This window comes from Macaca nemestrina, chromosome 10 (genome assembly GCF_043159975.1).
Source record: "Macaca nemestrina isolate mMacNem1 chromosome 10, mMacNem.hap1, whole genome shotgun sequence".
Classification (NCBI taxonomy): domain Eukaryota; kingdom Metazoa; phylum Chordata; class Mammalia; order Primates; family Cercopithecidae; genus Macaca; species Macaca nemestrina.
The window spans coordinates 77,502,286-77,526,662 of record NC_092134.1 but is presented as its reverse complement, the minus strand read 5'-3'; the positions used below and the strand labels follow the sequence as shown (position 1 = coordinate 77,526,662).

The following is a 24,377-nucleotide window of genomic DNA, read 5'->3' as shown; positions in this document are numbered from 1 at the left end:
GTATGATGGAGCATAGATCCTAAAGAAGACACAAAGAAGTCTAGAGTAAGACTGATTCCACCTTATTCCTTATTCGAGAGAGATAGCATTACACCCCACTTTGAAGTACCAAAAACTATCTTAAAAGGAGTGTCTTCAACTTTATTTAGGAACATATCTAAAGACGATAGAGTGAGAAACACAGGTAATACATAGGGTGGCATTACTTTACGCATTATTTGCAAGGCAAGCTGAGTGCCTTAGAGATTAATATCGTTCCAAGATTTCTAAATGAAAGATCCAGGGACAGAAAACTGATAGGCAGAGGTGTCAGGGGACCTATTCTTATATTGTATGTTTGTTTAAAGTAGCTCAGAGTGGAGAGGCTTTACACACATTGCACCACTCATTGGTATAGTCCCTAAACGGGACTATATTTTTGCTTGTATTGCAGAACTAAGTACAGGACTTGGTGTATAAAAGGCCTTCAGAAAAGTTTGTTTACTATGACTAAGGAGGTCATAGAGGAAGGAGAGATGAAGCTTTGCTAACAGTGAAGAGAATACTGTAAAGACAAAGGGGCCGGGCGCGGTGGCTCAAGCCTGTAATCCCAGCACTTTGGGAGGCCGAGGCGGGTGGATCACGAGGTCAGGAGATCGAGACTATCCTGGCTAACATGGTGAAACCCCGTCTCTACTAAAAATACAAAAAAACTAGCCGGGCGTGGTGGCGGGCGCCTGTAGTCTCAGCTACTTGGGAAGGCTGAGGCGGGAGAATGGCGTGAACCCGGGAGGCGGAGCTTGCAGTGAGCCGAGATCACGCCACTGCACTCCAGCCTGGGAGACACAGCGAGACTCCGTCTCAAAAAAAAAAAAAAAAAAAAAGACAAAGGATGGGGAGTGTCAAGGGCCTTGTCTTCTTCTTTTTTTTTTTTTTTTTTGAGACAGAGTTTCGCTCGTGTTGCCCAGACTGGAGTGCAGTGGCATGATCTCAGCTCACCGCAACCTCCACCTCCCGGGTTGAAGTGATTCTCCTGCCTCAGCCTCCCAAGTAGCTGGGACTACAGGCACGTGCCACCACGCCCGGCTAATTTTTTGTATTTTTAGCAGAGACAGGTTTTCACCATGTTAGCCAGGATTGTCTCGATCTCCTGACCTCATGATCCGCCTGCCTCAGCCTCCCAAAGTGCTGGGATTACAGGTGTGAGCCACTGCACCCGGCTTTTGGCCCTTGTCTTTTTATGATTGGGGGTGAGAGGGTGAGACCTGGAGGGGCACAGGAGCAAGAGACCCTCTTCAACCTATGCCCGAAATCTCCAGTTTAGATACAACAACAATACTCCCAAACCCTATTACTCAGCAGCTATATTTCTGGCAAATGTGGAGGAGTCTGTTCCAACAAGCCTGTCTTGAAACAATCAAGAACTGCTTAGATACCCCTGTTTCCACTAGAGGGCCTCATGTATTAATTCCCTTTCCTCTCCAACTCCCACCAAAAATATGTCTATATCAGGTGTGTGTATGTATGCATCCACAATACCCACACATGCATATACCCTTCTAGTCAGAGGTCTCCCCTCCCCCTTCTTCCCACCCCCAGGTGTAAGAAGGAGATTCCAGGAACTTAAGGCTTTGTTACTCTGCCCCATTTTCAATGAAAGGTAGGAGGGAGTTAGACAGGGGTGAGGGCGGGGCCAGTAAGCAGGATGCCTGGGTCTCCAGTTCCTGCCAGTAAGTCCCTAGGCCTCCATCTCTCTCCCTTGCTGTACCACCTTCACCACCAGCCATGCGACCCCAAGAGCCTTAATGACTCTAGAAGAGACTCCAGGCAGGAGAAGCTGAAAGGACCTTTGACTCCCTACTTTTGGCCAGGGCCTTCTGTGCTACCTGCCAAGGCCAGCAGGTAAAGTGGGAGGATGAGGGTGTGGAGAAAGGGTGGATACAGACCATAGTGCAAACCTCCACCCTAGAATTAAGGAGAGGACATGAGTCTTGACAGGAGGTGTTCTTAGACTGGAGAAAATAAGTCTAAAAGGGAGGAGAGGAACGTGGAGAAGGTGGGCAGATTGTCTCAAGCAGGGTGGAGCCCGGGACAGGAGGGAGGTGTTTGGTCAGGTTGTGGGGTCTGGGACTCTGGCCTTGCCCCCGTGGGATCTCCTGAGTGTGAAGTCAGTGGTGGATGGAAGGGAGTTGGACAGGGAAGTTCAGGATGGCAGCAATCAGAAGAGAGTGAGACTAGTTGGTTGGGTGCCCAGCTGCCGAGCTGTTCTGCTAGCGGCCCGCCCGGTATCTTGGCCTCCCAGGTTTGGGGTGAAGGGAGAGGCTGTGAGTGATTAGAAAGAGAAAATAGAAGCAGAGCTGCCGCCGGCGCGGGAAGAAGATGAGGAGCGCAGCAAATGGAGAAAATGTGTCCAAAGCCCAGGACATATTCAAGGGAGGGAGGAGCAGGTTATGGTGAACTGGAAACCTACAAACGGGCCTCTCCAACTTCGAAGTTCCCAGAGTTGGGGGCGCCGGGTGCGGGCGCGGCGGGCAGGCTGGGGTGGGGGGCGGGCAGCTGTGTCGTCAGGAGCGGGGCGGCCCCGCTGCGGCCGCGTCTGCCTGGCCCGTCCCCTCCAGCCCAGCTCGGGCTCCAGCTCCAGCGCCGGCGCTTCAGCTACGACCGCGAGCCCTCCCAAGCAAGGTAGAGACCCCGCGAGCCCCCCAGCGCCCCGCCCTCCCCCATTGGAACAGGACAGGGGTAGGGAGGGCCAGGACCCACGGGCTGCGTTCGTGGTGCTGGGTCGGGAAGGAGGAAGCGTGACAGCTGGAGCGGGTATCGAGAAGGGTCTGCGCTGGGACGCGGGGGTGCAGCGGGAGGGCTGGGCCAGAACCCGGGGGGTAACGTCTCCCAGGCCTTCCCTCCATCCCTCCAGCTCATTCGGAGGGATGGTGAAGCCTGGTTCCTGGGACCCGACTCTGAGGGAAGTGCTTTTCGGAACCTCCACACTGCCGCACGGGTGGAGAAGGGTTCTTGTTTGGCCTCCAGGTCTCCAACTTCCCACCCCCATCCTCTCCCCACCTGTCACTGGGAAGTTTCTGAAAATACCTGAGTCTGAATCTCACTTTTCACCTTTAGATAGGAGAAATAAGCCTTCCTGAGGAAGAAAGGCAAATATATTATTGGGCATCTCTTCAGCCTCAGCACAGACAAGCCCACATCCCCCAACCATGCCAGTATCGTAACTTCCTCCTGTACTACGCAATGACACCCTCTACACACACACACATGCACACACACACACAACCCCCTCAGCCAGGCAGCACTGCAGTCTTCAGTGTTTGTGGAGGCTTAATAAGTTTTGAGGCTTCAAGCAAATCATTCCCTCTTGGGGGCTACCTACTAGCAGCAGCGGTCCAGGAGAGGAGGAGGATACAGTCTATGATATGATTAAGGAATTCAGAAGTCCAGGTAATCAATCTCGGGCCCTCAAATTCGGAGCTCCTGCCCCCTGGGGCAGCCTCAATATTCTGGGGACATAGCTATTTCCTGAGTAATGGTCGACTTAAAAGACTTGGAATGTGAGCAATGAATGCTTAAGTGAAAAAAGGAAACTTTAAATATTAACACAGGCTTTGGAAATAATATTTATCTCTTGGTTAAAATTTTAGTATTTGATGTTTAAAATTAGATCCAGAGACCCATGAGCTCTAAGATTTAGTGGAATGTAGTAAGGATAGGTGTCTAGATTCTGTGCCCTTAAGAGAGTAATTCTCTCTCTATGCCTTAATTTCCTCCTCTGTAAAATACAAGGGTTGGTGACTCTCAGCTCTGTGGATGTTCTAAGATTCTCTGCCTCCAAGTCAACTTCTTTCTTTCTCACCCCAAGTGGGTAGGGGCGGGCAGGGAAACCAGAGGAGGGAAGGGAAGGGTGAGTCACAAATAGCTGGCAGGCTGGCAGCAGACCCCACCCTCCCAGCCCTGGCATTTGCCTAGACTAGCCCAGGTTATAGCCTCAGGGTTGGGATGGACCTGGAGGAAAAAAATGGACTTGTTCCAGGTCTTTAAGTTCCCAGGATCCCACAGTTTGCTGCCCTTCAGCTCCAGGGATAGCTAAATTTTCAGTAAGAGAGGTCAAGAGAACCACTGAAAAGATCCCAGGAGCACTCATGTCGAAGATTCCAGCCCAGGGGTGTCCTTGAACGCTGAGAGTCTAGTTCTAGCTACCTCATCATCCTCCCAGAGGCAAAGTTCACGGTCCTGATACTACATGTTTGCACCTGACAGATATATTAATAACAAGGGGTAAGATGTACAACTGGGCTTCACTGATGCTGGAAGTCCCTGAAATTTATGCCTTCCTGGTTCAAAGACATTGGTTTTCCTAATCTCCAGAAATGTTTATCTAGGTACTACCCTTGTTAAGAATGATAATAGCTGATGATCATTGAGTTCCTATTCTGTGCCATGCTGTTTGCTAAGTACATTGCATATATCATCTTATTTAATGCCCACATTTCAACTGATTTCTGTAGGTGCCCACTTTACTGATGAGAAAACTGAGGCTCAGGGAGATGAAATGACCTCTCAAAAAGCTAGGATTCTGATCCTTGCCTGTCCAATTTGCAAGTCCATTCTCTTAACTTCTACTCTATACTACTTCTCCAGGTTTAAGACCTGTGGAGCTAGAAAGGAGCAAGAAAGAGTTAGATCATTGTAAAAAGAGAGGCAGAGAAGAAGCCTGTCCTCTCTCCTATGCACTGTAACTTGTTTGCTTCCTCCCTGTCACTTTCTCCCACAGATTCCATTTCCTAGAACTTTGGAGTCATCTTAGAATTCCCAGAGGTAATCAGAGAGGCCAATTAAGCTATAGAGGCCCCATTAGGCATAAGACTATTAGTATTCATTAGATCTGTTGGCAGCAGAAGTTGAACTACAGTCATTGAAAAGTGCCAGATGGGTAAAGTCCTTTCTCTAGGATGTCAGTATCCCAGAACCTTCTTCTGAGTGTTCCCAGAGAGCTGCTGGAACAGGAATGGTGTGCTGCATAAAAGTAGGCAGCAGAGATGTCCCAAGGGTAGAGGCTGCAGAGAAGGTTCTTGCACCATCAGAAAGGAAAGGGGCTGGGCTGTTCTTGAACACCCAAACTGCTTCCCTAACCCAACAAGCCCTAAATTAGTGGGTGGAGATCAGGGTGTTTGATGGGGTAGTCAATGAGTGCTTTTCAGGATCATTCATTCATTCATTTAACAAATATTTATTTAGCACCTATTCTATGTACCACAAATTATCTCCTTTCCTCTGACTGTCAGGTGGACACTCTGGCATCCCATTCCCATGTAACCATATTTGGATTAATAGCCCCAAATTATGAATCCCCAGCTTTACACAATCACTTGTACAACCACTATTGAGCACCCACTACAAACTGGGAAGGGTGTCCCGCAGACAGAACAGTAAGTCTCATCACTCTGAGCGGGGGAGAGCTTGGCATGCCTGACGAACAGAAAGGAGTGCAGTTAAACCAGAGGGCCCGCTGTGAGGAGATAGTGGAACAAGTGGAGGGCAGAGTAACAAGCAGAGGCACTACCACATGGCCTTGGGCTGGAGCCTTGGATTTTCCATCTATCAACTGCCTTAGGAAATCCAAGCTTCTCTGAGCTCCAGTTTCCTCATCTGTAGAATGGTTATGCCAACAGTTTCCTATGTCTCAGAATTTGATTCTAATTGTTAATACAATAATAACTAGCATTTCTTGTAGGCCTTCTAAATGTCAGGCATTATACAAGCCACTTTTCATATATTGCTTTACTTAAGCCACACAACTGTGAAAAATGGGTTCTCATTCTCCCCATTTTACAGATATAACTTCTCCAAGTCACACAGTGGTATCAGAGCTAAGAATGGGACCCAAATATGACCAATCCTAGTTCTGTTCCAAAACCGTGCTGTGTTATATTCACGTAAGATATATTATTATCATTATTGAATCAAGGCAAGTCACTCACTGCACCTTGGTTCCTGGGTCCAGTAGCCAAAACTTAGGGCTCCCTAAGCACTGCTGACCTAGCGGAGTGGAAGGAAGTTCCCAGTAGTCGAGACACTAGCACTCGGCTCCACTGTCCCGGGACTGGGAAACACTAGATCTGTTGGCAGCAGAAGTTGGACTATAGTCATTGAAAACTGCCAGATGGGTGAGTCCTTTCTCTAGGATGTCAGTATCCCAGAACCCTCTTCTGAGGAAGAGACTCTGTGGATACCCAGAGTCTCTTCCCCTGCCTCTTCCCTACCCCGCGCCTAGGTCCCCATCCTTCCCTAGTGGAGCTCCGCGGAACGCAGTCCAGGCGGGGCCGGGTCTAGGGACCTTGCCAGAGCTGGTTCTATGTCGCGCGTCAGAAGCGCTAGAGGTCGTTGCGGGGCGTGGGTGGCTCGGGGAGTGGGTGGCTGAGCGGAGCGGGGGTCCCGGGCCAGAGGCGGAACAAAATGGGGTCATGGCCAGGAAGACGCGCTAACGCAGTAAGAGTCACCCAGAGGGCGGGAACTGCCGAGGACCCGAGACGGGAGAGAGCGCAGGCTGGGGAGAGTCTGCAGAGATTGACGATGGCGGGAGGAAACGCCGAAACAGACAAGGGACACACCCACAGAAACATATATAGACTGAGAAAGCCGGGTGCGGTTGGGAAGGTGAGGGTAGTCAGATGAATCAAGATAGGTTGGGGGAGAAGGAGAAGGATCCAGAAATGGAGAGACAGAGATGAGTCAGAGAAACGGAGACAGAGGACAGACATTGTCAGGGAGGGTAGAGGCACAGGGAAGAGGGACACAGGGAAAGGAAGATATTTAGGGAGGGACTAGGAGAGAAGGAAAGAACAAAAATAATAGTGGGAGTAGAGACAGAATGAAACAGACAGAAGAAAAGACACCCAGACAGCTGGCTTTTCCCACTGTACAGTCTGTCACCTCTCCCCAGGCCTACCCTCTGAAGAGGTCCAAGCAACGGAAGTACTACTACGAAGCTGCCTTTCTGGCCATCCTTGAGAAAAACAGACAGATGGCCAAGGAGAGGGGCCTAATAAGCCCCAGTGATTTTGCCCAGCTGCAAAAATACATGGAATGTGAGTCTTCCTGTCAGGCCTTCAGTTCTAGAGACCCTGCCCCAGAGAATCCCTCCTCCCCCTCATTACACCTCCTGCCCTCCAGCTTTCTCAGTGGCTTTGAGCAGTGTGCTGCTTAGATGTGCCCATGACTGGGAACGGGAGGAGCGGGAGATGGGGAGATGCGCAAGGTCTCGGCTCTCTACCCACCTTCGCTGTACCTGGACTGCTTGCTCCAGCTCTCAGAGAAGAGGAGTAAAGAGTGGTACTGTTTTGGGGATCTGAAATATTTTTTCCTCTGTATTTCTTTGTTTCTTCTTGGAATTTCTTCATGTTATTTGACTCTTTTTTCCTGCTGGATTTCTCTGGCAGGAGAACTCAGCTGGACTAATAATGCTGTTCTCTTACTCTCTCCACACCCTAGACTCCACCAAAAAGGTCAGTGATGTCCTAAAGCTCTTCGAGGATGGTGAGATGGCTAAATATGTCCAAGGAGATGTGAGTGGCAGCGGGGAAATTCTCTCCTTGATCAACTCTTCCCATCTTTGTTTTTGATCCCCAATTTCCAGGAATTATTCTGGACCTGTCCCTCGCTGTCCCCTCTAGAGATACCCTAGTGTCCATTGTCACTCCGACTATTGCTTTAGGACAAAACAGGAGATTCTATTAACTCAGGACTTAATCAAAGAAACCATACTCCTGCCTCAGATACTTCTCAGCTCTGCACTTATTATCCCTGTCCCCACTACTCCCAATTCTTCAGCCCCAGCTCCGACCTTGCAGACTCCCTGGGATAATGCTCACTCTCATTATAGGCCATTGGGTACGAGGGATTCCAGCAATTCCTGAAAATCTATCTGGAAGTGGATAATGTTCCCAGACACCTAAGCCTGGCACTGTTTCAATCCTTTAAGACTGATCACTGCTTAAATGAGGCAAATGTGACAAAAGGTATGGTCAAGCAGGTAGGACTGGGCTGAGCCTCTGGAAGAAAAATCAAACTTACGGATTTGGGGATGAGAATTGACTTGAGTCACATGTTGTGCAGGTTGGGGGAAATTGGTGGAGAATAGTCAGGCTGGTCTAGGAGCTAAGGGGAGGAAAGGTAAAGGGGAGAGGTAAGCTGAGGGCAGTGGCTCACACCTGTAGTCCCAGCACTTTGGGAGGCTGAGGTGGGAGGATTGCTTGAGGCCAGGAGTTCAAAGTGCAGTGAGCAGTAATCATGCCACTGCACTCCAGCCTCAGTGACAGAGCGAGACCCTGTCTCTTAAAAAAATTAGTAAATTTTTTTTTTTTTTAAAAAGGAAGAGGTGGAACAAAGGATAAAACATGAGCCAAAGTGAAGGGAGCCCTGACTTCTGATCTGCTTTTTTGTAACCAGATGTGGTGTGTCTCAATGATGTTTCCTGCTACTTTTCCCTTCTGGAGGGTGGTCGGCCAGAAGACAAGTTAGAATGTGAGTTGCCCTTCTGGAGTGAGGTGGTGGGGCAGTGAAGGGAGAGAGAGGTGTTTCCCAGCCTCCTTTCCCTTATTCCTTCAGGATTCCTAAAGGCTGACAGGTCTAGACAAAGGTGGGGCCAGAGAATGAGCCCATTTCCTCTGTTCTTCCAGACTATTTATACCTAATACCCTTCACCATAGTCACCCCAGTACCCATGTCTTGTACATTCCCATGTAGGCAGCCTAGGATGTCCTTGGGATATGGATTGTGTATTGTCTCCCCTGACACATTCACTGAGGGGGATTCCATGCTTGTTTTCCCTTCCTTTTTGTCTCTTTCTCAGTCCCATCCCAGGCTCTAGGCTTCTCACCCAAAAGCTCTCTCCCTGTCTCTTTGTTTCCCCCATATTCTGGTATGAATTCTTTGAGTATCTCTCACAAACTGACCCTGGCCCCCCTAAAACACCCCACAGTCACCTTCAAGCTGTACGACACGGACAGAAATGGGATCCTGGACAGCTCAGTGAGTTGGGGACCCTGTATGCTGGGCAAGGGAATATGTGTTCATTTGTCTGCACCCTCCTGCCCCTACTTTTCCAGGGTCTTAAGAAACAGAAGAGGATGGGGGGAGAGGTTGAGTCCTGTAGGACTAAATTTGAAAGTAAGTCCCAAGCTCTTGACCCCTCAAAGAGAATGCTGGAGACATGAATTGGGTCTGCCTTACAAGCATACAAACACATTTATTTACTTGGCAGACGTACCTGAGAATGAGAGGTGTGAATCTGGTGTGGAACCCCGGAACACTGATTTCTGGAAAAGAATTTGGATGGTGATAGTAAGGGGGATATGACTGTGGCTCTTGCCTTTTTTGCTCCAGGAAGTGGACAAAATTATCCTACAGATGATGCGAGTGGCTGAATACCTGGATTGGGATGTGTCTGAGCTGAGGCCGGTAAGGCAGCTCTTCCTTCTTGTCCCTTCTTGTATCTTCTTCCCTAATGAGTCCTGCATCTGCCTTACCTCATCTCTGACAGGCAACCTGGTTCCCTTGGCTAAGATGACTGGGCTGGGTATCCTAAGAGGCAGTGGAGAGGTGTTGGGTCTGAAGACCCACTCACACTGAAAGTCCCTTTCCACTCTGTGCTCAGATCCTTCAGGAGATGATGAAAGAGATTGACTATGATGGTAGTGGCTCTGTCTCTCAAGCTGAGTGGGTCCGGGCTGGGGCCACCACTGTGCCACTGCTAGTGCTGCTGGGTCTGGAGATGGTGAGTGGAGAGACTTTGGAGGATGAGTAAGACAGCCTTGGGTTATGCTTGCCAGGATTGGTCCTGTAAGGGCTTTGACACTCCCTAGCATCTACTGTGCCTTCCTAGACTCTGAAGGACGATGGACAGCACATGTGGAGGCCTAAGAGGTTCCCCAGGCCAGTTTACTGCAATCTGTGCGAGTCAAGCATTGGTCTTGGCAAACAGGGGCTGAGCTGTAACCGTGAGTAATGGGACCTGGGAGGTAGGGGAAGAGGGTCAGCGCAGCTATCTGTGGAAGCTTGGCTGTCTGAACTTAGAAAGACCTAGGTTTGAATCCTGGGCTCTGCCACTGACTAGTTATGTGACCTTGGGAAAGCCACATCACTTCTTTAAGCCTTAGTTTCCTCAACTGAAAATGAGGTAATTGTGAGCATTAAAAAAGTTGGTGCAAGAAAAGTGCTTCAGATGGTGCATGCACATACTATAACATACAATAAAAAAAAATCTAGTATGATTACTATTGCTGTTAGACCTGAGCCTCCCAAGCATCATCCAGCTCAGTTCCTGCCTGGCATATGGATGGTGTGGGGCAGGTATGGGGTAGCAGCTGATCTTTTAGGAGGAAGAGTAAGGAAAAGGCATGGCTTTTGGAAGCGGGCACTTCACCCCAAACTTTTATTCTGGTACACCCTGAAGCAAGGGATCACATATCTGATCCTGCCTCACCCCCAGGTAAGAAGGAAATAGGGGGAGGGGCTCAGCTAAGCCTCCCAACTTCTTCCTTCTCCCTCAGTCTGTAAGTACACTGTTCACGACCAGTGTGCCATGAAAGCCCTGCCTTGTGAAGTCAGCACCTATGCCAAGTCTCGGAAGGACATTGGTGTGAGTGACCTCAAGCCCCTGCTCCCAACATCACCTCCATCCTGGCCCTGGCCCTTGGCCCATTGCTGCCCTCAGCTCCTCCCTCCCCTAGGTCCTGCTCAGACCCTCCCAGACAAGGGACTGCCTTTCTCCCCAAGGTCCAATCACATGTGTGGGTGCGAGGAGGCTGTGAGTCCGGGCGCTGCGACCGCTGTCAGAAAAAGATCCGGATCTACCACAGTCTAACCGGGCTGCATTGTGTATGGTGCCACCTAGAGGTCAGTTTGGGAGCCATCCCTCCTGGCTGCGTCTTAGGGCCCCGCAGAGCTGCCCTCTCCACGGGCCTCCCAGCCACACCTCCCTTACAGCCACAGTTGCCCCCAGGGGCTCTTTCCAGCCCAGACTGCCAGGTTGAGAGGAGACAGGGTTCCCTTCGTGATCTCTCTGTGCCCACCTCGTCTTTCAGATCCACGATGACTGCCTGCAAGCGGTGGGCCATGAGTGTGACTGTGGGCTGCTCCGAGATCACATCCTGCCTCCATCTTCCATCTATCCTAGTGTCCTGGTGAGACCCTCAGCTGCAGTGGGGAAGGGACAGGAGTGCCTCCCCGATTTCCCACACTCACTGAGTGGCATTTAGAATAGAGAGCTCATACTTTTAGGATTCAAGTCAGACCCCTCTGTTTAGGGATTCGTGCACAATACAGCTTTCCTTCCCTCTGCTTTCTTCCCCTCCCAGGCCTCTGGACCGGATCGTAAAAATAGCAAAACAAGCCAGAAGACTATGGATGATTTAAATTTGAGCACCTCTGAGGCTCTGCGGGTACAGGGCTAAGAGTCTGGGGCTTCATGATGGGGGCCGATTTTTCACTGGATCCCTCATGGGTGGGAATGAAGTGGGAGTGCCTGGTGGGGGGCGGTTAATGCTCACTCTCCAGAAACTCCACCATGGTGGGGGAGGGAAGGGGAGGGAAACAGGAGGGAGGAGGAAAATATCTTGGTGGAATGCCAGCCCTCTGCCCCTGTCTCCAGGGCCCACCTTAACTCTGACAAAATCCTGCTTTCTTTATCCTTACTTTCTTCCCCCAATGCAGATTGACCCTGTTCCTAACACTCACCCACTTCTTGTCTTTGTCAATCCTAAGAGTGGCGGGAAGCAGGGGCAGAGGTGAGGAGAGATATATTGGGCCTTCTAAGATGAGAGGGAGGGCCTGCCTGCAGCCCTTGGAAGGTGGAAGGGGATGTGTGTGTCTGGAGGGGCATACCTTGAGGAACACATCAAGAGGGTGAGGTTCAGAAGATCACCCCCTACCCCGGTGCCTGCCATGAGCTTTTCTTTTTCCCACACACAGGGTGCTCTGGAAGTTCCAGTATATATTAAACCCTCGACAGGTGTTCAACCTCCTGAAGGATGGTCCTGAGATAGGGTGAGCACAGGTTAGGGGCTGTATCACAGTGTTTTCGTTGGTCTGTGTATCTGTATATGTTAGGAGAGTGCAGGAAAGAGCGCAGTTGGGAGAGGAGGGCTAGAGATCCCCAAGAGGCCAGAATTCGGAATGTTTCCTTCCCTAGGATCACTGGGTATCCCATCCTCCGAGCTCTCTGGCCCATCTCTGTACTGCTCTCCAAGAATGAAGATACCAATTTTTCCCTAACCACTGAGGAGTGGCTATAACTTTCCCCATTGTTCTTTTCTCTGACCTTCATAGAAACTCAAGTCTTTTGACAAAAAGGAGGAGGGTCCTAAGGAATGAGAGACAAGAAGCAATGTGCCTGCCCAGGAGTTGGGTAACCTCAGTCCTGTTATCCTTCATCTTCTCTCTCCCCTTTGTCTCAGGCTCCGATTGTTCAAGGATGTTCCTGATGGCCGGATTTTGGTGTGTGGTGGAGATGGCACAGTAGGCTGGATTCTAGAGACCATTGGTCAGTGCAGGGAGGGGCTCTAGGAAGAGACTGGAGTCGTAGTCTTGCAGAGCTAACTCACTCCATCCTTCTCTTCACCTGCCTCCGCAGACAAAGCTAACTTGCCGGTTTTGCCTCCTGTTGCTGTGTTGCCCCTGGGTACTGGAAATGATCTGGCTCGATGCCTAAGATGGGGAGGAGGTAAGTGGTTAGAAATTGTTTTGCTGTAGGATGTGGGGAGTTGTGTAGGATGGGAAAGGCACTTGGAGAAGAAACTAGGCATCTGGTATAGAAAGAGGATTGGGGAAGAAGAGGGGCACAGACAGGTGGTTACAAAAGTGGAATGTCCAAAAAGAAGACAGCTTTGGAAGAAGCAGGGACCACAATCTGAACCTAGAAGGGTCAAGGGTGATAGTCCCCTTTCCTGTAAATATTTTTATGTTTCTCCCAACCAACTCTTATGGCTCAGAGAATCAAGGAATATGGGGGTGGGGAACAATGTGAGAATAAGGAAGGTTGTATCAGCTAAGCCAGATGCTGACTGATGGAGCTAGCAGGGAGCTTGGTCATGTCTCATTCACTCATTCAAACAATTAACCAGGTAGTCATTAATTAATTCACTATGACTTTTTTCCGAGTATTGCAATAGTCTCCTAACTGCTCTCCCCTTTCTAATCTCTTGTGCCTTTCAAACAGAAAGAGTTTGAGGGATAGCATTGGTAGATAAAGAGGTCAGTGTAGGGCAGATTGTGTTTTAGGAATCTTGGAGTTGAGGTTATTGGGTTCAGAGTCCAGCTCTAAGATCTTGCTGGAGATCTTATGGAATAGAGATCTGCTAAGGGCAGCGGAAGGCATTCTAGATGGAGGAAGTAGTGTAAGGCCAGAGGAGCCACCAAACAACATGGTGGTGCATTGGGGGAACTGTAAGTCATTCATCATGATTGGGACATAGGGCGCAAGGTGGAAAACGTGGAGAGGGAAGACTAGTTGAGCAGAGTCCAGATTATGGAGGATTATGAATACTGTGCCGGGGAGTTTTAAATTTTATCCTGCCAGAGATTGCAAGCTGACAGCCCACAGTAATTATTTTGTGTTGTTTTGTATTGGTTGCCTTGCAGTGTTTTCAATTTCTTTGTACTTGATTATTTCTAAGTGGGACATGTATTCTTCAGTTTGTCACAATCCCGTTGGCTCCCTGCTAGTCCCTTATTCACTTTACCTTTCTTTTTTTTTTTTTTTTTCCTTAAGATGGAGTCTCGCTCTGTTGCCCAGGCTGGAGTGCAGTGGTGCCACCTCAGCTCACTGCATGCAACCTCTGCCTCCCAGGTTCAAGTGATTCTCCTGTCTCAGCCTCCCGAGTAGCTGGGATTACAGGTGTGCACCATCATGCCCAGCTAATTTTTGTATTTTTTAGTAGAGACGAGGTTTCACCATGTTGGCCAGGCTGGTCTCAAACTCCTGACCGCAAGTGATCCGCCCACCTAGGCCTCCCAAAGTGTTGGCATTACAGGCATGAGCCACCACACCCAACCCACTTTACCATTCATGTCACTCAGGTATTTGAGTGTGCAATCCTTGCACTATGGGCGAACTCTTTCTTTTCTTTTCTTTTTTTTTTAACCCAATCAAACAAGCAGCAGTCAGAGGGAACTCGATGTCAAGTAAAAGATGTAACTAAAAGAAAAATTAGGAAGAAAGATCTCTGAGCGCCTATTATAATTTAAGTTTTATATGTAGACATATAACCAATTCTTTGACCAATTTTCAGATCCTCAACATCTGACTTTTTCATTTATAATATTAGACATTTTGAAATTATATGTTTTATGTCTTCCCTGTATTCTGCAAACAAGAATCAAGTTAGCATAACCAAGCAAACAAGTTAGCAGAAAACATTGCAGTTTTCTGGTAACTCAACCTGAATCAGGACAATAAGGACATAAATATAGCACTAATGAAAATGTATGTTGGGCTGGGCACAGTGGTTCCTTCCTGTAATCCCAACACTTTAGGAGGCTGAGATCAGAAGATCACTTTAAGCCAGGAGCTGGAGACCAGCCTGGACAACAAAGTGAGACCAAGTCTCTACAAAATATTTTTTAAAAAATTAACTGGGCATGGTGGCACATGCCTGTAGTCCCAACAACTCAGGAGGTAGAGACTGGAGGATTCCTTGAGCACAGGAGTTTCAGGTTGCAATGAGCTATGATTGGGCCACTGCACTCAATCCTGAGTGACACAGTAAGAACCCATCTCTAAAAATAAGCAAACACACAAATAAATAGCCAGGCATGGTGGTGCATGCCTATAGTCCCAGCTGAGGTTGAGGTGGGAGGATTGCTTCAGCTGAAAAGATCAAGGTTGTAGTGAGCCATGATTGCACCACTGCACTCCAGCCTGGGCAACAGTGTGAGACTTTAAATTTAAAAATAAGAAGGAAAACATGTTGACACTGAAAAAATCATGAGGTTTGAAGAGAGGGGATTGAAAACAGTATCACTATGGGAGCTCTGTGGAAGATGGATTGTAGGAAGGAGACTCTGTGGAAGATGGATTGTAGGAAATTACCTGTTTTGCAGTAGTCCAGACAAGAGATGATGAACACAGAAGCCAAGGCAGCAGCAATGGAGTTAATGAGGTAGAAGCCACAGCTCTGGATAACTGACAGGTTGTGGAGGAGGAGGTAGAGACAAGTCTAGGACATTTCCTAGGTTTGTGGACTCAGCAGATGGGGGTGGCATTTATTTATTCATTTATTCATTTATTTATTTATTTATTTTGAGACAGAGTCTTGCTCTCTTGCCTAGACTGGAGTGCAGTGGCACAATCTCAGCTCACTGCAACCTCCACCTCCCAGGTTCCGACGATTCTCCTGCCTCAGCCTCCTGAGTAGCTGGGATTACAGGCGTCCACCACCACATCCAGCTAATTTTTGTATTTTAAGTGGAGATGAGATTTCACCATGCTGGCCAGGCTGGTCTCGAACTTCTGACCTCAGGTGATCCATCTGCCTCTGACTCCCAAAGTGCTGGGATTATATGCATAAGCCACCGCACCCAGCCTCGGGGTGGATTTATTAAGATGGGAAATACAGGAGGAAGATCAGTTTAAGGAAGAAAAATTCAGTTTGGGGCAGGTGGAGATGTTATGGTGGGTGGTTAGAAATACGTATCAGGAATTTAGGAGAGAAGTCAAATATTTTAGGAGATACGTGTTTAAGAGTCCTCTGCGCCTAGGTGGTAATTGACATTCTGAGAGTAGCTGCGATTACCCAGGCAAAGAGGTAAGAGAAGGTGAACAAGGACAGCAAGATCCTGGTAAACACCCTATTTAACAGTTGAGCAGAGGAAGAGGAGTTATTAAAGGAGTCTGCATTAGTGTCCCATTGCTGCTGTCACCAATTACCACAAACAGCAGCTTAAAGCAACACAAATTTATTATCTTACAGTTCTGGATGACAGAAGTCCAAAATGGGTCTCACTAGGCTAAAATCAAGGTGTTAGCAGAGCTGAGTTCTTTTCTAGAGGCTCTAGGGAAGAATCCTTTGCTTTTTCTAGTTTCAACAAGCTATCTGCATTCCTCAGCTCAAGGTCCCCCTTCCAACCAGTGAGTGGTCTTATCACTCCAACCCCTGCTTCCATGGTCACATCTCCTTTTACAACTCTTTTCTCCTGCCTTCCTCTTTCACTTATAAGGACCCCTGTGATTATGCTGGTACCACCCGGACAATCCAGTATGATCTCCCATCTGAAAATCCTCGTTTCTTTGTTTGTTTGTTTGTTTGTTTGTTTGTTTGTTTGTTTGTTTTTAGACAGAGTCTACCTCTGTTGCCCAGGCTGGAGTGCAGTGGCACAATCTTGGCTCATTGCAACCTTGGCCTCCCTGGTTCAAGCGATTCTCATGTCTCAGCCTCCCAGGTAGCTGGGATTACAAGCCTGTGCCAACACGCCTGCTAATTTTTGTATTTTTAGTAGAGACAGGTTTTACTGTGTTGCCCATGCTGGTCTCGAACTCCTGACCTCAAGTGAACTGCCTGCCTCAGCCTCCCACAGCCTCCCAAAGTGCTGGGATTACAGGTGTGAGCCACTGCGCCTGGCCTATGGAGACATTTTTAAAACCTTTTTTCTCCCCTGACTACAATTATAATACACGCTGGTGGTAAAAAAAAAATAGCTCAAACATTTCATATATATGTGCCAAGAAAGTGAAAGCTCCCTATAATCTATGCCCTACAGTTTTGGGGGCTGCTCCTCCATGTTTTACTTCCTAGACACAAACTAACATATATTTATTTATTTATTTTATTTTATTTTATTTTATTTTATTTTTTTTTTGAGACGGAGTCTAGCTCTGTCGCCCAGACTGGAGTGCAGTGGCGCGATCTCGGCTCACTGCAAGCTCCGCCTCCCGGGTTCACGCCATTCTCCTGCCTCAGCCTCCCGAGTAGCTGGGACTACAGGCGCCCGCCACCACGCCCGGCTAATTTCTTTTTGTATTTTTAGTAGAGACGGGGTTTCACCGTGTTAGCCAGGATGGTCTCGATCTCCTGACCTCGTGATCCGCCCGCCTCGGCCTCCCAAAGTGCTGGGATTACAGGCTTGAGCCACCGCGCCCGGCCACAAACTAACATATATTTAAACAATGAGATCATTTTATAGATGTTTTTCTTCTTTTTCTAACTTAACAGTTCATATTGGTTATCATTATATTTCTATACAGTCAGGTTTGCTTCATCCATTTTAGGACTGAATAGTGTTCCATTGTGTGAATGTGTAATCATTTATAAACAGTTCCCTATTGGTAGCATTCAGTTTTTTAATCTTACAAACCATGGTGCAGTGAACACTCATACATCTATCTCTGCGCACAGATATGAACATTTCTCTAGGAGAGATTTCTAGAAGTAGAATTGCTGACTTGGAGAATATGAACATTTTTATTTTATTTTATTTATTTTTTTGAGACAGAGTTCCACTCTTGTTGCCCAGGCTGGAGTGCAATAACACAATCTTGGCTCACTGCAACCTCTACCTCCTGGTTCAAGCGATTCTTGTGCCTCAGCCTCCCCAGTAGCTGGGACTAAAGGCATGCGCCACCATACCTGGCTAATTTTTTGTATTTTCAGTAGAGATGAGGTTTCACCATGTTGGTCAGGCTGATCTCGAACTTTGACCTCAGGTGATCCTCCTGCTTTGGCCTCCCAAAGTCCTGGGATTACAAGTGTGAGCCACCACACCCAGCCAAAAATAAATAAATAAATATATATATATATATATATATATATTTTTTTTTTTTTTTTAGGCAGAGTCTCGCTCTGTTGCCCAGGCTGGAGTGCAGTGGCGCGATCTCGGCTCACTACAAGCTCTGCCTCCCGGGTTCACACCATTCTCCTGCCTCAGCCTCCCGAGTAACCGGGACTACAGGCGCCAGCCGCCATGCCCGGCTAATTCTTTTGTATTTTTAGTAGAGATGACATTTCACCATCTTGGCCAGGCTGATCTTGAAGTCCTGACCTCATGATCCACCCGCCTCGGCCTCCCAAAGTGCTGGGATTACAGGCGTGAGCCACCGCGTCTGGCCTGAAAATAACTATTAATAGTAAAATGTTCATGCCGGACGTGGTGGCTCACGCCTGTAATCCCAGCACTTTGGGAGGCCAAGGTGGGTGGATCATGAGGTCAGGACTTCAAGACCAGCCTGGCCAAGATGGTGAAACATAATCTCTACTAAAAATACAAAAATTAGCTGGGTGTGGTGGCAGGCACCTGTAATCCCAGCTACTCAGGAGGCTGAGGCAGGAGAAACATGGAGGTTGCAATGAGCTGAGATCATGCCGCTGCACTCCAGCCTTGGTGACAAACCTAGACTCCATCTTGGGAAAAAAACAACAATGGTATTTTCTTTTTAAAAAACTATTCAAATAGCCGAACATAGTGGCTCACACCTGTAATCCCAGCACTTTGGGAGGCCAAGGCTGGAGGATCACTTGAGCCCAGGAGTTTCAGACCATCCTGGGCTCCATAGTGAGACCTCATCTTTATGAAAAATAAAATAATTAGCCAGGCATAGTGGCACAAGCTTGTGGTTCCAGATACTCAGGAGGCTGAGGCAGGAGGATAGTTTGAGCCTGGCAGGTTGAGGCTGCAGTGAGCCAGTGCACTCCAGCTTGGGCAAGAGAGCAAGATCCCGTCTCAGAAAAAAAAAAAAATTACACAAATAGGCTGGGCGAGGTGGCTCACGCCTGTAATCCCAGCACTTTGAGAGGCCGAGGTGGGCGGGTCACGAGGTCAGGAGATCAAGACCATCCTGGCTAACATGGTGAAACCCCGTCTCTACTAAAAATACAAAAAATTAGTCAGGTATGGTGGCACACGCCTGCAATCCCAGCTACTTGGGAGGCTGAGCAGGAGCATAGCTTGAATCAGAGAGGCGGAGGTTGCAGTGAGCCGAGATCATGCCACTGCACTCCAGCCTGGGCAACAGAGCTGGACTCTATCTCAAAAAAAAAAACTGACATAAATAATCAGTATGTTGTCACCATAAAGATTTAAAGACTCCCCACAAAATTCCATGTACCTCCTCAGAGATAAACACTGTTTCCTATTTACACTCATTTTTCTGTTTTTACATGCATGCGCACACACACACACACACACACACACGTATGCATAAACACACAACTTTTTTTTTTTTTGAGACGGAGTCTCACTCTGTCACCCAGGCTGGAGTACAGTGGCACAATCTCAGCTCACTGCAATGTCTGCCTCCCAGGTTCAAGCGATTCTCCCTGCCTCAGCCTCCTGAGTAGCTGGGATTACAGGCGCCCAACACCATGCCCAGCTAATTTTTGTGTTTTTAATAGAGACAGGGTTTCACCATGTTGGCCAGGCTGATCTCAAACTCCTGACCTTAGGTGATCTGCCCACCTCGGCCTCCCAAATTGCTGGGATTACAGGCGTGAGCCATTGCACCCAGCAAATATTATGTTTTGATAAAATCCAATAACATTTTGATAAAAATTGCCAAAATGCTTTCCAAAAATGAGTTATCAAGTCATGCCGTAGCTAACAGCAAATGAGAATGCCAATTTATTCATAAACTCATTAGCACTTGGTTTTCTGAATCTCCTTATACTTTGCCAACCTGATAGGCAACAAAAGTTAGCTAATTGTTTTAATTATGGTTCTTGAAATTGTTAGTAATACTGAGCACCTTTCCTATGCATATTGGCCATTTGTATTTTTTCTTCTATTATAGACTTGTTTGTATTATTTGCCCATTTTTCCTTTTTTGTTTTTTGTTTCTTTCTTTGTTTTGAGATAGTCTTGCTCTGCTGCCCATGCTGGAGTACAGTGGTGAGATCACAGCTCACCACAACCTCAAACTCCTAGGCTTATGCAATCCTCCCACCTCAGAGTAGCCAGGACTGCAGTCACATGCCACCACACCTGGCTAATTTTTTTTTTTTTGAGAGAGTTTCACTCTTGTTGCCGAGGCTGGAGTGCAGTGGCGTGATCTCGGCTCACTGCAACCTCCGCCTCCTGGGTTCAAGCGATTCTCCTGCCTCAGCCTCCCAAGTAGCTGGGATTACAGGTGTCTGCCACCACGCCTTGCTAATTTTTTGTATTTTTAGTAGAGTTGGGGTTTCACCATGTTGGCCAGGCTGGTCTGAAACTCCTGACCTCGTGATCTGCCTGCCTCAGCCTCCCAAAATGCCGGGATTACAGGCGTGAGTCATCACGCCCAGCCTACATCTAGCTAATTTTTTTTTTTTTTTTTTGAGACAAAGTCTCGTTCTGTCACCCAGGCTGGGGTGCAGTGGCACGATCTCGGCTCACTGCAAGCTCTGCCTCCTGGGTTCACGCCGTTCTCCTGCCTCAACCTCCTGAGTAGCTGGGACTACAGGCACTTGCCATCACACCTGGCTAATTTTTTGTATTTTTAGTAGAGATAAAATTTCATCATGTTAGCCAGGATGGTCTTGATCTCCTGACCTCGTGATCCGCCCGCCTCAGCCTCCCAAAGTGCTGGGATTACAGGTGTGAGCCACCAACACCTGGCTAATTTTTATATTTTTTGTAGAGATGAGGTTTTCCCATGTTGTCCAGGATGGTCTCGAACTCCTGGCCTCAAGTGATCACCTGCCTCAGCCTCCCAAAGTGCTGGGGCTACAGGAGTGAGCCACTGCGCCTGGCCTTGTTTGTTTTCTGAGATGGGGGTCTCACTATGTTGACCAGGCTGGTCTCGAACTCCTGGGTTCGAGCAATCCTCCTGCCATGTAGCTGGGATTATAGGCACTACCATGTCCATCTAGTTTTAAATTTTAACATAATTATATTTATCTATCTTTTTCTTTTTTTTTTTTTTTTTGAGACGGAGTCTCGCTCTGTCGCCCGGGCTGGAGTGCAGTGGCGCGATCTCGGCTCACTGCAAGCTCCGCCTCCCGGGTTCCCGCCATTCTCCTGCCTCAGCCTCCGGAGTAGCTGGGACTACAGGCGCCCGCCACCTCGCCCGGCTAATTTTTTTGTATTTTTTTAGTAGAGACGGGGTTTCACCGTGTTAGCCAGGATGGTCTCGATCTCCTGACCTCGTGATCCACCCGTCTCGGCCTCCCAAAGTGCTGGGATTACAGGCTTGAGCCACCGCGCCCGGCTTATCTATCTTTTTCTTTTGGGCTTCTAGTGTTGTGTCCATTCAAAGATTATAAAAACATTTACTAATGTTTTCTTCTAGTACAAATTCTGGCCGGGCGCAGGTAGCCTATAATCCCAGCACTTTGGGAGGTTTGGGGTATGGATGGTCACGTCGTGCAGGTAGCGAGCATAGAACCCAGTAGGTAGTTTTTCATTCTGCTCCTCCCTTTCCCCAGCACCATTTATTGAATAATCTATCTTTTCCCCATTTATTTGAAATGACATCACATACTAAATTTCCATATATACTTGAGTCTATTTGGGGGCTCTCTATTCTTTACTATTGAACCTTTTATTCCATTCACTCTGCCTGTATAACACCGTTTACACATGGTTGCTTTATACTGTGGTCTGTCTGAATGGGGAGTGAAAGCATCAGGGGTCGAGTGTGAGAGAGGATTATCCCTATTTGTCACCCATCTTTTTCAGCATTCCCCTAGCTATTCTCTCCAACCTTCCAGATGACTGTTGGTGCCATCTTTGCATATCCACACACATTGGAAACATTCACCCTCCACACAGTATAGAGGAAAGGTCCATAGGAGCTGTGACCATGCACTCTGCCCTGTCACTGGCTAGGGCTGGGAGGCTCTGCAGAAACAGGGCAGAAGGCCCCTGGGAATTTGTGGAGCTGGGAGCTGAGAAGAGGCCTCTCTGGGACCCAGAGCTCAGTGCTAACCTATCTTCTCCACTCCTAGGATATGAAGGACAGAATCTGGCAAAGATCCTCAAGGATTTAGAGACGAGTAAAGTGGTACATATGGATCGATGGTCCGTGGAGGTGATACCTCAACAAACTGAAGAAAAGAGTGACCCCGTCCCCTTTCAAATCATCAATAACTACTTCTCCATTGGTGTGGTCAGTGGAATGGGGCTTGGGGAGAAGGAAGAAAGCGGGGGCCAAGCAGTCAGAGGCTGGAGGAGAGCAGAAAGGGAGGGGGGAGGTTAAGTGACCTGTGACACAGGGAAATCGGGAGTGCAGTACAGTGGTGTGAGTTGCAAGAGAAGATCTTGGGACACGCTATGGGGAGCAACATGGGGACTTGGGAGAGAGGGGAGACGGGGAGGGAGATAGCGAGCTCTGTACTGACCTTCATGTCCTGAACTCTCCAGGATGCCTCTATTGCTCATCGATTCCACATCATGCGAGAGAAATATCCTGAGAAGTTCAACAGCAGGTGAGGGAAAGGAGAGGGGGGTGTGGGCATACAGTGTCAGGAGCCAGGTTGTGACCAAGTTTGACTCAGATTGCTTAGAAGAGCAGTGGCACCTCTAGGAAATCCCCTAACCAAAGCTACCCTTGTTCCCCATGGGACTAAAGTTAGGAGGTTGATGCCCTTCCCTGTCACTTACCACCCCCACCAGCACTGTGTAACCTGTCCCTCCCTACTGGGCCTTGTGTTGGGGCTGACACAGAATGAAGAACAAGCTATGGTACTTCGAATTTGCCACATCTGAATCCATCTTCTCAACATGCAAAAAGCTGGAGGAGTCTTTGACAGTTGAGGTGTGTGTAATAAGATTCAACCCTACATCCTTTTCAGCTTCTTAATAGCCAAGTTTCTCCCTCCATGGCACCCTTAGGAACTTCCCATATTCTTGAACCTATACTTCTTTGACCTCCCAGCTCTCCTACTCCAATTCTCCAAGTCCTCAAGATACACTAGTCCCAATTTTCATCCCTTGCACATCTCCAAATCCTGCCTCCCCCAGTTTGTCATCTGGTGGAGGGAGTGATCACATCTATGATTATGCCATGAGGTGAGGATCTGTACCCTCCCTAACTGGGACTGTGCCCCTCCCCTCAGATATGTGGGAAACCGCTGGATCTGAGCAACCTGTCCCTAGAAGGCATCGCAGTGCTAAACATCCCTAGCATGCATGGTGGCTCCAACCTCTGGGGTGATACCAGGAAACCCCATGGGGATATCTATGGGATCAACCAGGCCTTAGGTGCTACAGCTAAAGTCATCACCGACCCTGATATCCTGAAAACCTGTGTACCAGGTGAGAGGAGCAGCCTTGGGAGCTGAGTGGGCAGGACCAAGGGAAAGTGTGACTCCCTATGGGGATACTCTATTTGTGTAAAACTTAACTCCCTACTTCCTCCCCAGACCTAAGTGACAAGAGACTGGAAGTAGTCGGGCTGGAGGGTGCAATTGAGATGGGCCAAATCTATACCAAGCTCAAGAATGCGGGACGTCGGCTGGCCAAGTGCTCTGAGATCACCTTCCAGTAAGGAAGACTCCACCAGGGTCCCTGAGGGAAGGTGTGGGGCTGGGGCAGCAGAAGGGTCATGGGAATGGTGGGGAGGAACTTTACTAGATCTCCCTCAGTGACAGAAGGTCTCAAAGTCAACCTGAGAAGCAGAGTTTTGGTATTCAATTAGTATGGAAATCACCAATGTTCCTTGGTCTCCCATAGCACCACAAAAACCCTTCCCATGCAAATTGATGGAGAACCCTGGATGCAGACGCCCTGTACAGTGAGTATTGACGATCCCAGCCAAAAACTAAACCCTTGGACTCCATGGATCCTAAATCCCCATTCCACAGCTTCTTTACACCCTTCTAATGCCTGAACTTCCCCTGCACATCATTCATTCTAAACCTTGGTTTCTCAGCCCCTGGTTTCCCTATTGTGGCCTCTCTAGAAACCTAGAAACCCACCCCAAACCCCACAGATTTCCCTCCAAATCTCTGAAGCCACAGCCCCAAAGCATCAGGTCCTGCCTCTGAATGTGCTCCCTTCCCTTCCAGATCAAGATCACCCACAAGAACCAGATGCCCATGCTCATGGGCCCACCCCCCCGCTCTACCAATTTCTTTGGCTTCTTGAGCTAAAGGGGACACCCTTGGCCTCCAAGCCAGCCGTGAACCCACCTCCCTATTCCTGGACTCTACTCCCGAGGCTCTGTACATTGCTGCCACACGCTCCTGCCAGCTTGGGGGAGTGTTCCTTCACCCTTACAGTATTTATTATCCTGCACCACCTCACTGTTCCCCCTGCGCACACACATACACACACCCCAAAACACATACATTGAAAGTGCCTCATCTGAATAAAATGACTTGTGTTTCCCCTTTGGGATCTGCTAAGTAAGTGGTACACATCCTTCTTTTATACCTTCACTCCTTAAATGACATAGATTCTCCCAAGAAGCGACCAAAAAACCAGCA

The 24,377-nt window shown here is 48.4% G+C and overlaps 1 protein-coding gene across 8 annotated transcripts; it reads left to right on the top strand.

Moving 5' to 3' along the window:
• Positions 1 to 1,694: 1,694 nt before the first annotated feature.
• On the top strand, positions 1,695 to 24,296 carry LOC105474170 (diacylglycerol kinase alpha). Of its 8 annotated transcripts, none has more exons than XM_011728647.2 (24): positions 1,695 to 1,881; positions 6,929 to 7,073; positions 7,477 to 7,550; positions 7,868 to 8,003; positions 8,434 to 8,508; positions 8,966 to 9,015; positions 9,370 to 9,444; positions 9,641 to 9,760; positions 9,869 to 9,983; positions 10,536 to 10,624; positions 10,762 to 10,881; positions 11,070 to 11,168; positions 11,343 to 11,426; positions 11,698 to 11,771; positions 11,956 to 12,030; positions 12,441 to 12,526; positions 12,617 to 12,706; positions 21,897 to 22,057; positions 22,312 to 22,376; positions 22,615 to 22,705; positions 23,007 to 23,205; positions 23,313 to 23,433; positions 23,623 to 23,683; positions 23,958 to 24,296. In XM_011728647.2, the coding sequence occupies exons 2-24, from the start codon at positions 7,010 to 7,012 to the stop codon at positions 24,039 to 24,041; spliced, it is 2,208 nt and encodes a 735-aa protein (XP_011726949.1). In that variant the 5' UTR covers positions 1,695 to 1,881; positions 6,929 to 7,009; the 3' UTR covers positions 24,042 to 24,296. The 8 variants fall into 8 exon arrangements, with proteins under 8 accessions (XP_011726949.1, XP_011726951.1, XP_070927713.1 ...); XM_011728649.3 differs by lacking the exon at positions 1,695 to 1,881 and adding an exon at positions 1,916 to 2,035; XM_071071612.1 differs by lacking the exon at positions 1,695 to 1,881 and adding an exon at positions 2,564 to 2,661.
• Positions 24,297 to 24,377: the final 81 nt, after the last annotated feature.

What these genes read in the sequence shown, in the direction of transcription:
- LOC105474170 (XM_011728646.3), top strand. Translation starts at nt 6,442, where the DNA reads ATGGGGTCATGGCCAGGAAGACGCGCTAACGCAGTAAGAGTCACCCAG. An exon ending in AGCCGGGTGCGGTTGGGAAG is followed by an intron (nt 6,643 to 6,928) that starts GTGAGGGTAGTC and finishes ACCTCTCCCCAG; the next exon opens with GCCTACCCTCTGAAGAGGTC. An exon ending in GCACCTCTGAGGCTCTGCGG is followed by an intron (nt 11,427 to 11,697) that starts GTACAGGGCTAA and finishes CCCCCAATGCAG; the next exon opens with ATTGACCCTGTTCCTAACAC.